The following is a 16,212-nucleotide window of genomic DNA, read 5'->3' as shown; positions in this document are numbered from 1 at the left end:
CCAGCATAAATCTGCTATGCATAAATTTAGGGTCTAAACAAAAGCTAAATTTCAAATTGGAATAGTAGACACATGCAAACAGGTCTGTAGGAACAGATACTTCTTTCATTGCTATACTATATATTTATGCAATTTAACAACTCTCTCTCTCTCTCTCATAAATTATGCAATGTCAGCTCTAGTTAAAGCAGGGGACAGAGTCAGACCTCTGTGTTTGATTCCTGACCCTGTCACTAACTTGCTGAGTGAACTGGAGACAAGATGACTCCAAATATTTCTGAGAAACTGGCATAACAGAGCTAAGCAAATACTGTTAAACATTTTAAGCAAATATTTATTCAAATATTTAAATAAATTCTGTGTTCCCTTAGCATGAATATTCTAGATAGAAAATAAAGCTTTCACTAATGAGGAAAAATGTTAAACCCGAATTGCCCAAATACTCATCTAAAGTGGATTATGACTCACATCTGACTAACAGTTCAGATTTCAAATTCTACACCAACATGCAATTCAAAATTCTTACTGTTGGTGGTTGCTTACAGAAATTATCCACTCAGAGACCAGAGACAATACCATATGACCCAGGAAACTAATCAGCAAAGTACAAATATCCACTTTCAAATATTCATGTGGAACTGTCCTCCACTGAGTCTACAGACTCAGGATTAATAGCTGAATTCACACATAATTTTGAATGATAAATCCATTTCCCCCTATTTATGTGCAGAAAATTCATAAACACAGAAGCAAAGTGTTTTGAATATATTACTTATTATAAATTGCTTGCCCTTCCCTAAATAATTCTTACCAAATTCACTGATGTGTTGTAAGGCTAAATTTTCAGTAAAGTGTTTGAAAATCCTCAACTGAACATATGCGAGTGTTTATGCTAAAATAAACAGGAACCAGGTGAATAGCCCATAGCAACAGGTTGGGGGGCCGGGGGGGGGCAGTTGAAGATTCCCTACATACTGGAACAGGACACAAAATAAAGGCTATGGTGTGAATACTCTTTAGTCCTTGAGCTATTTATGCAGGTCTGCATTTCAAGTTGCTAGGACAATTTAAATGAGGTGAGATTTCAAAGCAATCTCGAGTGTAACTGGAACACATAGCAAAATCCTTCATTCCGAACAAAAAAAGAGAGAGAGACTTTAGAAAAAGGTCTCCCACACTCCTTCATCCCCAAATAGGTGAGACTAGAAGGTCTGATGTGTGCAGTGTGCGGCTAGAGTTTGTCAAGGCAAAACTTGGAAGCAAAGACAGAACTTAGTAACCTATTAGATCAACTTTTGTATGGCGTGTGTCCCTCCGTCCCGGGCTCCTCCGCATCAGTAACGAGAATCGCCTGCCACATTGCCCCGGGGGGAGGGAAGGGGCATGAGAGCTAATGCAAGCTCGGGTACTTGGCGGCTGGGGCGCTGGCGCTGCAGCTAAGCAGGCAGCAATCCTCCAGCCCGGCTCTCTGGGCTGCAATGAACAGCCGACGCAGCGTGAATGCTTTCACTCCCAGACGAAGCTAACTCCCCCTTACACGCAAACACAGCGGCACAACCAGAGCAAAAGAGGAGTTGGGGAGGCTGGGGAACGCGGTGCGGCTGCTGCTCTCAGAGAGGAGCTGGATTTGCAGAGCAGACGGGACGGGATGGTAACTGGAAGAGGAGGGTTGCAACGTTTGCAAAGCAGCCACGAGAGGAGGGGGACTTTTTGGGGGGGAGGGGGGGAGAAATGCAAATATGCAGAAGCCCCGGGGTGGTGGGGAAATGCCAAGGGAGACTCTGCTTCTTTCTAACCGTGTCGGCGCGGGTGAAGGGGTCCAAACTTGGCCATATCATCTGCTGGCTTGTGCCCTGGAAATGTGTGTGTGTGTGTGTCTGTATATAAAAGCATCGCCAACTTACCTTGAGCCCTGGATGATGCTATAAAGAGCCAGTTTAGGCTGAGCAGCAGCATGAATATCTGGGCTGGGGGGTGAGGAGGAGGGAAGCGCCGCTGCTCTGCATGGAGACGCTTTGACATCTTAGCCCAGACTGAAAGAGACAAACTTTCATCAGCTAGGTCTGGAGAATAGCACCATCATATACAGTTACAGAGAGGAGCGAGCTGGGACGCAGGATGTGAGAGATTTCCTGCATGCAGTTAACTCCCAAACCCCTCCTGCTCCTGCATGGACTGCTGATGAGCTGGGCTTTGCTTTTATTTAAAAAAAAAAAAAAAGTTGTTTGGGGTTTGGCTTTTTTTTTTTTTTTGGCAAGAACTATCTGTTGACCGTTGCAATAAATGAGCAGACTGTCCGTGTTGGCTAGCAGGAGGCACTAAAGATCGTTGGTGAAAGAAGGCAGGCCTGCCTGGGAAATCTGCCCCTTGCCAACATTTACCGTTCTCATTACAATGGAACAAATTATTGTCCTCCTGCCTCCCCTCACGGCGTCTCCGCGGGGTCCTACGGCCCGCCTCTCCCGCTGTGCACACGGTAACAGTTACTCTGTTGAGAAGAGGTTACTCAGGCACGGTGGTATGTTCCTGAAACGACACATCATCCCCATTCTCAGACCTGCCAAGTCTCCTTCAGTTGGAAGGAGACTCCCTCCTGTGGGATTGATTTTAAGGTTGGCTTTAAAGACTCCCCCTCTTTTGCTGGAGTGACTGGTATATGTGTTAGAAGTCTCCCCCTCTAGTGATAAGGGATCTGGATGAAGCTTCTCCTCCCCGCTCGCGGAGGGTTGTATAGTGTTCTAGTGATTTCTGTTACACACAGGGTGATGTCTGAAAAACAACTTGAACGTGTAATAAGAACAGAGAAATTCTTTATTGGTTTCATATTATTGTAGGTTATTTCTGATTCCTGGGGCTGTTACTTTACAGTGTTTAAAAGTTTAACGAACAAAATAGGTTGTTTTTTAAAAAGATATCTTCCTCGTTCACATTGTCAACAGTTGTCTGGGAAACAAACAAACAAAAAAACCAACCCAGACAGTAGTTTATGCCCATCAAACCCCTAGCCCGCCAACGAAATACATATAAATGCAGCGATAGATGTGTCTCAGGGCTTCTCCCAAGGAAGGGAGAAAGAAAGGCCCCGATCCTGGGAACACAAAGCTGCCTGCATTTTACACACATAGTTCTATTGAAATCAGGGAGAATACTCATAGGCATAAAGTAACTCATATGTGTCAGGCCCTAATTCTGCAATTTTTTCCACTCAAGATTCTTCTTGCATGGAACAATTTTCAGGATTAGGGCCTCAGTTTGGGCCTTTGCCAACAAAAAACAAAGACAAAACCACACTCACAAACCCCACAGAGCTATGCAAATTTGAATGTGTAAATAGTGACTGTTCTAGTGCAGGGTCCTCAACCTTTTGCTTTTGGAGGCCGGCTAGAGTGATCAGATGTCACGATTTTATATGAACAGTCCTGATATTTGGGGCTTTTTCTTACATAGGCTCCTATTACCCCCCCCCCCCCCCCCCACCCTCATCCTGATTTTTCACACTTGCTATCTGGTCACCCTAGGAGTCCCCTCCCACCCCCCACCCCCTCTACATGCTATAAAAAGTCCAAGGCCCCCTGTGCTATAACAACTGTTTTTCCACATATAAAAGCCAGGGCCTGTGTTAGGAGGTAGCAAGCAGGGCAATTGCCTGGGACCCCACGCCACAGGGAGCACCGCAAAGCTAAGTTGCTCAGGCTTCAGCTTCAGCCCCATGTGGTGGGGCTCAGGGCTGCGGACTGCAGTCCCGCACACCGCAGCTTTGGCTTTCTGCCCTGGGCCCTGGTGAGTCTAATGTCAGCCATGCTTTGCAGACCCCCTGAAACCTGCTCACAGCCTCCTTACCCCCCCCCCCAGGGGTCTCTGCACTCCTGGTTGAGAACCACTCTTCTAGTGGGTTTAAAGACAGTAGTTACACCATGAAGGGTATCTTCGGATCACATATGGGTTTGAAAGATTTGTACAGTCTGACCTGGAATGGGATAGGACAAGTCCTTTTAGCCTCCTACCTCTCCTCAGACTTAAGATATTACCCCACCTCCACCAAAAGGTGTCAAAACATGCACAGAACTCTTTCTCTCATTTCTCAGAGTTTTGATTTGCATTTCTCACCCCCACTAGAAAATTTGATGAACTGAGCTCTGTGAAGGACACACAGACAAGGAGAGTGTTTGAGAGGTAAGCAAGGATAGGTTTCTGATAAAATTTCACCAAATGTTAATATGATTTAATTTTGTCCATTTCTCTCTTTTGTGCAGGTGAAATCCTGATACATTTTAAATGCATCTAAAACTTATGTCTTTAATGGATACCTTATTCCAAGTTATACAGCTAGATAAACTGCTTTGGGCAGGGTCTTTCATTTTTGTGTACTGTACAACACAAAGAAAACCAATAAGAGCAAAACAATTTTCTGAATTTGCAAGTTATCACAATCCAAAATAGCCAGATTTTGTCTGGAAGCTGCTATCCAAAATGCAGGTCATCTCTAATGTAGAATGATTCATGTAGGGGTGTTTAAATGAAATAGTAATTTGGAGAAAAATTATCCTAAAAACAAAGAAAACTTCTGAATGGAAAGAACTCATTCTCTACCCCGCCTACGTACAACTATAGTTCTCAGGCAGGTGTTATGATTTTCCAGTATAACTTTAGATTGGTTTATGCTATTATTCCTGATCCCATGGATCTGTTTTTTAGAACAGTTAAGTGTCAAGGTGTAAAGTTGCCAATGCTCATTTTTATTGTCCCAGATAATTTCAACATTTTAATTTTAAAATCTAGTCAATGATGCCACTGATTTTTTTTAAGGGATGATTTATTGTATGTATCCCAATACCTTCAAAATGAAGGTTAAAAACAATAACCCCTTTGTGTCCAAAAAGCCAGAAAATTCTTCAGTAATGGCCCTGGGTAACACCTAACCAAGTCAGGAGAGGCTGTAGCTTTTCTGTCCTTTGAAGGTCTATTTTCTTAAAACATAGGGTAAAAAATTAAAAAGCAACAAATGCTTTTATACAGCTCCTCTTTATGCTCATGTAGACTGCTGGCAATGCATTTCAGTATTGTGATTTGTATTTAATTAAGTATTCCCCAATTGCCCTATTTTTTGTTCATTCACCAAGTCTGCAGGGAGGGGAAAAACCTGTGGATTTCCCCCCCTCCCAAGCACACAAGTGAGGAACTGAGAATACTATCATTCCTGTCCTACTACTTGGAATATATAATTCAGTTTAGTTTCATGGGGTTTAAAGTGAATCTATTAACAGAGTTTTTAATCACCAAAGAATCCAGAGTGCATTGTTAACCATCTCAGGCTGGAGGACAGCAGCAAACTTTCAAAAGCGGGACATACAATTTTAGCTAAAGATCTAGAACAAAACTCTCATTCATTAAAAACAAACTCATTACTGACTACAGAAAACAAAACAAACCTTGATTTCTTAGGTTTCAAAGTGGGTTTTAGCCCACGAAAGATTATGCCCAAATAAATTAGTTAGTCTCTAAGGTGCCACAAGTACTCCTTGATTTCTTAAGGACTCCTACTAAAAAACCCACTTGCAATAAATTTTATGAAACTCCACTTATCTACCTTAGATGAATGAATGGGTGAGCAAGAGCAAATCAAACTGCTGTTGCCAGGCACTCTGGATATTTCAAAGGTATCAGAATATCAGGGTTGGAAGGGACCTCAGGAGGTCATCTAGTCCAACCCCCTGCTCAAAGTAGGACCAATTCCCAACAAAATCATCCCAGCCAGGGCTTTCTCAAGCCTGACCTTAAAAACCTCTAAGGAAGGAGATTCCACCACCTCCCTAGGTAATCCATTCCAGTGCTTCACCACCCTCCTAGTGAAAAAGTTTTTCCTAATATCCAACCTAAGCCTCCCCAAGTGCAACTTGAGACCATTACTCCTTGTTCTGTCATCTGTCACCACTGAGAACAGTCTAGATCCATCCTCTTTGGAACCCCCTTTCAGGTAGTTGAAAGCAGCTATCAAATCCCCCCTCATTTTTCTCTTCTGCAGACTAAATAATCCCAGTTCCCTCAGCCTCTTCTCATAAGTCATGTGCTCCAGCCCCCTAATCATTTTTGTTGCCCTCTGCTGGACTCTTTCCAATTTTTCCACATCCTTCTTGTAGTGTGGGGCCCAAAACTGGACAGGTAGGCCCTGGTCCAGCAGATTTTTCCATATAGGCAAATACCTGTCTAGTCATTTTTAAATTTTTTTTAAAATCTTATCCATTTAAAGGTGTCAGTGTTTTTTCTTGTTTGTGTCCTTTATCAGTCATGTTTTGTCCTCTCACCCTGATTTTACTCTCTCACCCTTCCCCTTGCCCTCACCCATTTTTGCCCCCCTTGCTTCCCATAAAGTACCTTTACTTACTCCAGTGCAGGAGTAGGCAACCTGTGGCACGCAAGCTGATTTTCAGGGGCACTCCCACTGCCTGGGTCCTGGCTACTGGTCCCGGGGGGGGGGGGAGGGGGAGAGAGAACAGGCTCTGCATTTTAATTTAATTTTAAATGACGCTTCTTAAACATTTTAAAAACCTTATTTTACATACAATAGTTTAGTTATATATTCTAGACTTATAGAAAGAGGCCTTCTAAAAATGTTAAAATGTATTACTGGCACGCAAAACCTTAAATTAAAGTGAATAAATGAAGACTCGGCACACCACTTCTGAAAGGTTGCCGACCCCTTCTCTAGTGCTTCCAATACTTCTTATATTTGGGACCCACACCTCCTTCTGTCTGTGGCACATGATATCCTGTGACAGTAGCAGCTCTTCAGGCAACTGCTGCTCGTTCAGCCCCTTGATTTTTTCCTCCTGACAGTTGGGCCACTACTTCTCTTGTGCTGTGAGATGGGAGAAGAGGAGACAGAAGGTAGGTAGCTGGTCTGCTTGGAGTGTGGTAACATGACATTAACCCACATTAACACAATCACTAACTCACAACTGAACTGACAATTCAGTCTCATTTGGCGTCAAGCCTCAGGTAGCTGCCCTGTCTCGCTGGTATAATATTGACAACTTGGATGGAATCTTCTAGACTAGTGTGACATTCTGACTCACCTGAGAGGCACTGTGATCTAGAAAACAAAACAAAAAAACAACAGTGAAGGCTTAAGGGTCAAACGCTTCTGAGAGGTAATCTTGTCTCTGATTTGGAAAAATCATGGAGCAGGTCCTCAAGGAAACCATTTTGAAGCACTTGGAGGAGAGGAAGGTGATCAGGAATAGTCAACATGGATTCACCAAGGGCAAGTTATGCCTGACCAACCTGATTGCCTTCTATGATGAGATAACTGGCTCTATGGATATGGGGAAAGCAGGATATATCTTGACTTTAGCAAAGCTTTTGATACAGTCTCCCAAGGTATTCTTGCCAGCAGGTTAAAAGAGTATGGATTAGATGAATGGACTATAAGGTGGATAGAAAGCTAGCTAGATTGTCGGGCTCAATTGGTAGTGGTCAACAGCTTGATGTCTAGTTGGCAGCCGGTATCAAGTGGGAGTGCCCCAGGGGTCAGTCCTGGGGCCAGTTTTGTTCAACATCTTTATTAATTATCTAGATGATGGGATGGATTACACCCTCAGTAAGTTTGCGGATGACACTAAGCTGGCGGGAGAGGTAGATATGCTGAAGGGTAGGGATAGAATCCAGAGTGACCTAGACAAATTGGAGGATTGGGCCAAAAGAAATCTGAAGAGGTTCAACAAGGACAAGTGCAGAGTCCTGCACTTAGGAGAGAAGAATCCCATGCACTGCTACAGGCTGGGGACCAACTGGCTAAGCAGCAGTTCTGCAGAAAAGAACCTGGGGATTAGTGGACAAGAAGCTGGATATGAGTCAGCAGTGTGCCCTTGTTGCCAAGAAGACTAATGGCACATTGGGCTGCATTAGTAGGATCATTGCCAGCAGATTGAGGGAAGTGATTATTCCCCTCTAGTCTGCACTGGTGATGCCACATCTGGAGTACTGCGTCCAGTTTTGGGCCCCCCACTACAGAAAGGATGTGGACAAATTGGAGACAGTCCAGCAGAGGACAACGAAAATGATCAGGGGGCTGGGGCACAGGACTTTGAGGAGAGGCTGAGGGAACTGGGCTTGTTTAGGCTGCAGAAGAGAAGAGTGAGGAGGGATTTGATAGCAGCCTTCAACTGCCTGAAGGGGGGTTCCAAAGAGGATGGAGCTCAGCTGTTCTCAGTGGTGGCAGATGACAGAACAAGGAGTGATGGTCTCAAGTTGCAGTGGGGAAGGTCTAGGTTGGATATTAGGAAAAACTCTTTCACTAGGAGGGTGGTGAAGCACTGGAATGGGTTACCTAGAGAGGTGGTGGAATCTCCATCTTAGAGATTTTAAGGCCTGGCTTGACAAAGCCCTGGCTGGGATGATTTAGTTGGTATTGGACCTGCTTTGTGCGGGGGGTTGGACTAGATTACCTCCTGAGGTCTCTTCCAACCCTAATCTTCTATGATTGGGTAAATCACCTCACTGCCTGACCTCAATCTCCACAATCTGTAAATTGGAGAAGAATACTTCCTCACAGGATTTTGAGAGAGTTCATTAGTTAACATCCATACAGTACTTCAAAAAGGCTAAATCCTGTATAAGTGTTAAGTATCATTACTTATTGCCATTAATGCACTGTGGCCAGAAAAGTGTGCTTTGTCCTCCAGCTTCCCAACCACCTCTTACTCTATTGCATAGAACTGCCTATTAATGTATCAAATACAAATTGTCAGCTCTTTAGCATCCTCTGCTTTCAGAGAGCTGTGTTTATTTAAAAAAAAAACCTACTAAAATATTTCTGAGTGCAATGTTAAACCTGTGAAAGAGAATTTGTGGCATTAGTCCCTGTTCCTTGGCTTGGGCCTGATCTCTTTACTGAAAGAGAACTTAGGGTGATTGAGTGAAAACTTTGCCCAAGGAAGGTGTGCAGTGGCACTAGGACTGACTAATGTACCAGTAGTTGAAAATAAGGCACAGTGGAAAAATAACCAGCACATCAGCTGTAACAGCAGGAATCTGAGAGGTTAAGAGATGCTTGTAACAACAATGAGTATTACATTCAAGCCACAAGACCACCACATGCTGTCATTCACAGGTTTAGACAACCTATCTGTACCAGACAGGCATGTCCAAGGGACACTTGGTCTGAAATTTTGTTCACATGTCAGTATAGGTCAACTTTGATTACCAGAATCCAAGCTAATCGAAATGCTTGGTTATCCAAAAGTTTGCATGTATTATTTTATAATAAATGCAACATGTTTGTATGGTTAGAAGCAAAAAGGTAGATTTGAGAGTAGGCAGCAGAAAGCTGCTAAGTGTGGCAGAAGTCACCCAAAGACAAACATGGCCTAAAGGAAGGAATGCACAAGGACAGATGCCTGGGAGACTAGAGAGGAGGGAGGCAGAGAAAGAGTCATCAACAAAAGATGAGGATAACCAAAAGACAAACTCCTGGAAGCTAAATGAAGAGAGGATATTGAGGAGAAATTAGTTAGCATCAAAGACAGGAGGGAAAGGGGGTGCTGAGTCTGGAGAAGAAGCCCCTAGACTTAGTAAGGAATGTATATAGAAATATGTTATACTCATTAAGTGCTGTGATATCCTTACATGGAAAGCACTATAATATATGACTAGATCAAGCCTCACAACATCTGTGCCGTAGACAAGTATTATGCCCATTTGACAGATGAGGAGAGTGAGAGAGGGGGTTTAAAATGACCTTTCCAGGGTCACAAGGAAGAAAAACTGATGCAGACAGGATTCAGAATTAGAAAAAGAAAAGATTCACGCAAGCTGACACTCTCACCATAGATCTCTCCTCCACCACTGCAGTTGTTAAGTCACACCCTTATCAACTATTCCAAACCACACCATTGCTGACGTTTTTCCAGTAGACAATGGAGGAGGACTCTAGAATTGGGACGATATTTGCTTCCTTTGTAGAGTGCTTTGTGATCTGCTGATGAAAAGCACGGTCAGAGCTAGGTATTATTATGCATGGAGTTATGTTGGTCGACCTCTCCACAGAATTGGATACAGCCACCTGTGGAATCTGTCCATCTCACAGATATATGGCAAGAGTTAGCACGATTGTGCTGAGATAGCGTCAATCATTCCTCTAAGGCTACACCCAGAGAGTCATGATAGCACTAACTCATCATCCTCTCCCACATTCTGCTCAACATCTCTGCAAAGCCACTAAGGAAGATTGTGAAACATTGACAGCAATATATAGTGGTACCCAGCCCAGTACTACATCCCCTTCACATCAGATGGAAATAGAAACCCTTTCCCAGCTGTTCAAGTGTCTGGCTGAGATCAGCAACTCGAAGAAGGGCAGCTGACTGAACCTCAATTCCAAAAAGACAAAGGTTTCTGGTGGGGAGATAGCACCTCCATAATAATACCTAACTCTTGTCTAGCATTTTTCATTCATAGATTTCAAACCACTTCACAAAAGATAGTCAGTATCATCATCCTTAGTTTACAGATGGGGCAAAAAGGACACACAGGGAGAGATGTGACTAGCCCAAGGTCATAACATTGTCTTCAACTGAGGATGCTCTCAGATCATTAAGGATCATACATAGACTCTGTTCTCCTAGATCCTCAGCTTCTTCTAGATACCCATAACAGCCCAAGGGACAAAAAAATACCACTGCCCATCTATGTTTCGCAAGATGTCCACATCTGCTCTGACTGTGCCACAGGCATCTGTGTATTCATGGCCTCCAGGATTGACAATTAAGATTCACTTTATTTTTGAATGAAATGCTTGTCCTTCCTATAAAGCTTGACTCAGTTCAGAACACAAGCCAATGAAAGCTCACTTCTCCCTCTCTTCATTGGCTCCCTATGGAATCCGGGAACTGTCAGATTGTTTTGCAGTGTGTAGAATGCAATTACAGTGGTAAGTGTCATATTGTTGTAGAAATAGTGTGAAAAGGAGGGTGGAGGTGGGTTTGTAGTATCTGAAAAAGACTATTAGAAACAGGACATGTCCCTGTACTTAAGTAGACTTGATAACCCCTATATGCCTCATCACACAATGTTTATACATAAATAAAAGGAAATTATGTTTCCCTGAATAATGCTGCTATATATTGTCAAGGCTGATTCTCCAGAGCATACACAATGGCGTAACATTCCTTTTCTGAGACTGACCAGGGGCTTTCCCTCTCAGAAAGTTTTTTTTGCTGAGAAACATGACAGGATGGAATTGTTGATCTGTTTCTTCCTGCATTAAAACTGCTCCTACACCACATCATAACCACAGATGCGTCCAAGTGAACGGTTGGTCAAAGTCCGGGGCCCTTAGTACAGGGTCAGACATAAGGGTTGCCTTAAGCTGATTAAAGGCTTTCTGACACTTCTCAGTCCACTGAACTGCATTTGGCTGTTTTTTCCTGATTAGGTGTGTTAGTGGGGTGGCAATTTGGCTGTAGTGTGGTACAAATCATCGGTAATACCTGGCTAAGCCAAAGAAGGATTGGACTTGCTTCTTTGACTTAGGAACAGGCCAATTTTTGATAGCATTTACTTTAGCCTGTAGGGGGTTGATAGTTCTTTGACCCACCTGGTGTCCAAGGTATGCTACCCTGTTTAGGCCTATTTGATATTTTTTGGCCTTAACAGTTAATCCTGCCTCCTTTATACGCTGGAAGACAGCTTGGAGGCGTTCCAGGTGTTCTGCCCCTGAATCTGAGAATATAGCCACCTGCAAATTTCCTAAATCCAGTCAGAAGGTTATCTACCAGTCTCTGGAAGGTGGCAGCTGCATTTTGCAGTCCGAAAGGGAGCACATTAAATTCATACAGTCCTACATGGGTGACGAAGAATGACCTTTCCTTGGCTGGATCATCTAGGGCACTTGCCAGTACCCCTTAGTTAAGTAAGGTGGAGATGAACTGGGCACATCTCAGTTTCTCCAACAGCTCATAATGTACGTGGCATTGGATAGTCTTCTGGGTGAGTTACATCATTTAGCTTATGGTAGTCTACACAAAAGTGGATTTCCCCATCTGGTTTGGGAACCAGAACCACTGGAGAGGTCCATGCACTCTCAGAGGGGCAGATTACACCCATCTGTAACATGTCCTTGATCTCCCTTTCTATTGCAGTTTTGGCTTGAAGAGCCATCCAGTAGGGTTGGGCTCTAATTGGGCGAGCATCAACTGTGTCAATGGAGTGGTAAGGCCGTTCTGTCCATCCTGGGGTTACTGAAAACATTGGCACGAAGCTGGTGCACAGCTCCTGGATTTGCTGTCGCTGCTTACGCCCAAGGGTTATGGAAAAGCTCACCTCTTCTATGCCAGCAGTGCTTTTTCCTTCATAGTAGACTCCTTCAGGCCTCTCAGCGTCATCTCTCTCCTGGGCTGTAAACTGGAGAATCTTGATTTATCAGGAATAAAATGGCTTTAGGGAACTAACATGGTATACTTTAGGTTTTAGGGTAGGGTCTGGGAATGCTATGAGGTAATTAACAGCTCCCAGGCACTCTTGGACTTTAAATGGCCCCTCCCACAATGCTTCCATCTTATTGGTCTGGAGCGCTTTCAGGACCATGACTTGGTCACCTACTCTGTAGGAACGCTCTCTGGCATGTTTATCGTACCAGGCCTTTTGCTCTTGTTGAGCATCCTGTAGGTTCTCTTGAGCAAGGGCTGGAGAGTCTTTGAGGGTGGTTTGCAGGTTGGTTACAAAGTCCAAAACGTTAGTTCCTGGAGAAGATGTAACGCCCTCCCACTGCTGCTTCACCAACGGTAATGGCCCCTTAACTTCGTGGCCATGAGTGAGTTCAAAGGGTGAAAACCCCAAACTGGGATGTGGTTCAGCCCTGTAGGCAAAGAGCAAGTGCTGCAACACTAGGTCCCAATCATTGGAGTGCTCATTCACAAATTTACATATCATGACCCCCAAAGTCCCATTAAACTTCTCCGCTAGGCCATTTGTTTGATGGTGGTAAGGGGTGGCAACAAAGTGGTTTACCCCATGAGCTTCCCAAGGACGTTTCTTGGTCCCTACCAGAAAGTTAGTTCCCAAATCTGTAAGGATGTCTGAGGGCCAGCCTACCCTGGCAAAAATGTCTGCCAATGCCTGGCTCACACTTAGCCCTGATGTTGCTTAGAGCTACTGCTTCCAGCCACTGGGTGGAAAAATCCATGAAGGTCAGTATGTACAATTTTCCTCTGGGTGTCTTAGGGAAAGGACCCAGAATATCCACAGCTACACACTGAAATGGAATCTCAATTATGGGGAGTGCCTGGAGAGGGGCCTTGACCTGGTCTTGGGCTTTCCCACCCTCTGGCACACCTCACAAGACTGGACATGGGCAAGGATGTTACTACCTTTCCCTCCCAGTGAAATGACTTCCCCAAACCATCTTTGGTCCTGTTCACCCCAGCATGGCCACTAGGTTGATTGTGGGCTAAACTCAAAAGCTTTTCCCTATACTTAATTGTAACTACCAACTGTCTCTGAGGATGCCAGTCCTTCTTGTGCCCACCAGAAAGGGTTTCCTTGTATAAAAGTCCGCTTTCTACAACAAACCGGGATCTACTGGAAGAGCTGAGAGGTGGTGGGTTGCTCCGTGCCGCCATCCAAGCTCCCTTGAGGCTTTTATCTGCTTCCTGCTCTGCCTGGAACTGCTCCCTTGATGCTGGAGACATTAAGTCCTCACTGGATTGTGGATTTGGTCCCACCAGAAGCGATGCAGGTGATGGGGGTGTCTCCGTCGACTGTGAGCCACGCTCTGCTGGTGCACTGGGTTGTATTTCAGGCTTCGGTTGAGCTTCTTGCACCGGTGTAGCTGCCCTGCATGTGCAGGCTCTGTGGCACCCTTTGGTGCTGGCTCCCCAGACTCTGGTGGGGTTGCAAGCACGGGCTCTGGTGCTGACTGCTCCACCAGTTCCAATCCTTGGGCTGGTTCTGACTGGGTCCCAGCCTGGCTGGATCTTCAACTGCTGCCATAGATTTTGGTCTGGGGTCTGGTTTCACCACCTCTGGCTGGGTCCCTGTAGGAGGCTCAGGAATGGAGTTAAGTGTGGAGGCCTGTTTAGCCTGGCTGCAGGTGACCATCCCCACCCTTTTTGTTAGTGTCACATGGTTGGCTAAGTCTTCTCCCAGCAGCATGGGAATGGGATAGTCATTAGAGACTGCAAAAGTCCATATTCCTGACCAGCCCTTTGACAGGACAGGCAACTTTGCTGTAGGCAAGTTAAAAGAGTTGACCTTAAAGGGTTGCACCATCACTTGGGCCTCTGGGTTGATGATTTTGGGGTCCACCAGGGATTGGTGGACAGCTGACACCTGTGCTCTAGTGCCTTTCCATGCAGTAATCTTCCTCCCACCCACACTTACAGTTTCCCTTCTCTCTGGCCGTATTTGCAAGGCATCTGGGCCTGAAGGCTCTCAGTGGGACTCCAGGGTGATGAGTTGCAGTCAGCTGGTACTCTTGGGGCAGTTGGCCTTCACATGCCCCAGCTCATCACATTTAAAGCATCGCCCAGCTGGCTGGGGCAGGGTGGGTGGTTGGAGAGTGGGGTGGTGGGACAAGAGGGCATCTGGGGTCTCCCTGGCTGTGTGGAGGGCTCCTCCTTGCGAGGTGGGGCTTTGGGCTGACCCCAATGGTGGGGTGTTGTCTCAGGTTACCCCTTCTGGTATCCGCATGAACTGCTATTAGCTTTCTTCTTCTCCACCACTTCCGCCCATTTGGTTCCAATCTCCCCCGCCTCAATTACAGTTTTGGGCTTCCCATTTAGGATGTACCTTTCTACTTCCTCAGGAACACCCTTCTAAGAACTGCTCCATTTGTATTAGGAGAGACAGATCTTCCAGAGATTTAACACTTGCTCCTGATATCCAGGCATCACAATTTTTTACAACGTGGTAGGCATGTTGGGAAAATGCCACGTCTGGTTTCCACCTTAGGGCTCTGAACCACCGACGGGCATGCTCGGGTGTTAACTCCATTTTAATTCTGGCCTTTTGTTTAAAAAGTTTGTATTTGTTCATGTGGTCTTTAGGCATTTCAGCTGTCACCTCTGCTAAGAGTCCACTGAGTTGTGGCCTCATCTCCACCATATACTGGTCTGTAGGGGTGTTGTACCCAAGGCAAGCCCTTTCAAAATTTTCTAAGAAGGCCTCTGTATCATTGTTTACCTTGTATGTGGAGAATTTCTTGGAATGGGGAGCGGTAACTGGAGAAGGACTGTTAGTGTTGCCTGGTGGACCCAGCTTAGCCCTTTCCAGCTTTAAGCGCTTCAGCTCTAATTCTGCCTCAGAGTGCTTCATTTCCAAGCACTTTGCCTCTCTTTTCAACTCCGCTTCCAAGCACATCATCTGTGTGACGAAATTCCTGTCTTCTGTGGTCAGAACTCAGTCTGGGTTGAGGGCACCCCTCCATCTTGGCACCTGGATCTCGGGTTGGGGAGGGCTGACCCTTCCCTCCTGGGAAGTTCCTGGTCCCCCATCCCCTCCCTGCATTTCTGAAATGGAGCTGGATGTCGGGGCTTGATCTGGGTCTGTCTTCTTCGTGGCGTGCGGCTTTGGGATTTCGGTGCCCAACCTCAACCTCAAGTACAGGCTGCCCTACTCTAGCCTAACTACTTCGTTGCCACAAAGCTAGAGGAAAAAAATAAACTGCTTGTTCGATTCCCTGGCTTTGCAGGCTGAACCCTTTGCGTGCCTGTGAAAAAAGGAAAAAGAAAACCCCCCTGGTTTTCAATCAGCCAAAAAGGATTTTAAAAGGACACATTTTTCTGAGGTCTGTGCTTCTGGTTCAAAATGATCCCACTTCTCTGTCACCATGTCAAGGTGGATTCCCCACTCTGCGACTTCGAGTGCAGAAGGTGGGGGCCCACAAGGATTCTAAAAATTAATACTGTCCACTGCAGGCAGATATTAAACTCCCAAGGTCACAGCTTCTCTCTGACCTTGGATGGTTAGATGCTGCCACCACCCAAAATGCAAAACCCCTTGGAACCCCGGAAGGTGCACTTGAGAATTCCTTCTTGTGGGGTACCCTCAAGCCCTTTCACCCCCTCTCCGGGGAAGAGTGGAGAAAGAAAAAGAAATCAGCTGTTGCCACCAGCTACCTAAAAAAACATGTGCATAAACCTCGTAAGACACAAAAATCCAAATCCTGTTCTTAAAAAAGATAAACTTTATTAAAAACAAAAAAAAAAGAAAATACAT

General features: G+C 45.1%; 1 protein-coding gene across 5 annotated transcripts in view; it reads right to left on the bottom strand.

The window, feature by feature from the left end:
- ADAM12 (ADAM metallopeptidase domain 12) overlaps positions 1–16,212 on the bottom strand; it is a 319,646-nt gene that overhangs the window by 302,756 nt on the left and 678 nt on the right. For 4 of the 5 annotated variants that reach the window (XR_010589306.1, XM_005281905.5, XM_042855395.2 and 1 more), the window contains exon 1: positions 1,905–2,177. Coding sequence is in view for 4 of the 5 variants with exons in the window: in XM_005281905.5 (XP_005281962.2) it covers positions 1,905–2,022 (118 nt within the window). In the remaining variant the exon portion in view is untranslated. Of the gene's footprint in view, positions 1–1,904; positions 2,178–16,212 lie in introns of those variants that run through there. The other variant, XM_042855394.2, reaches the window with a different exon arrangement.

The sequence above is a fragment of the Chrysemys picta genome, chromosome 7 (genome assembly GCF_011386835.1).
Source record: "Chrysemys picta bellii isolate R12L10 chromosome 7, ASM1138683v2, whole genome shotgun sequence".
Classification (NCBI taxonomy): domain Eukaryota; kingdom Metazoa; phylum Chordata; order Testudines; family Emydidae; genus Chrysemys; species Chrysemys picta.
This window is presented reverse-complemented; position numbering and strand designations above follow the sequence as displayed.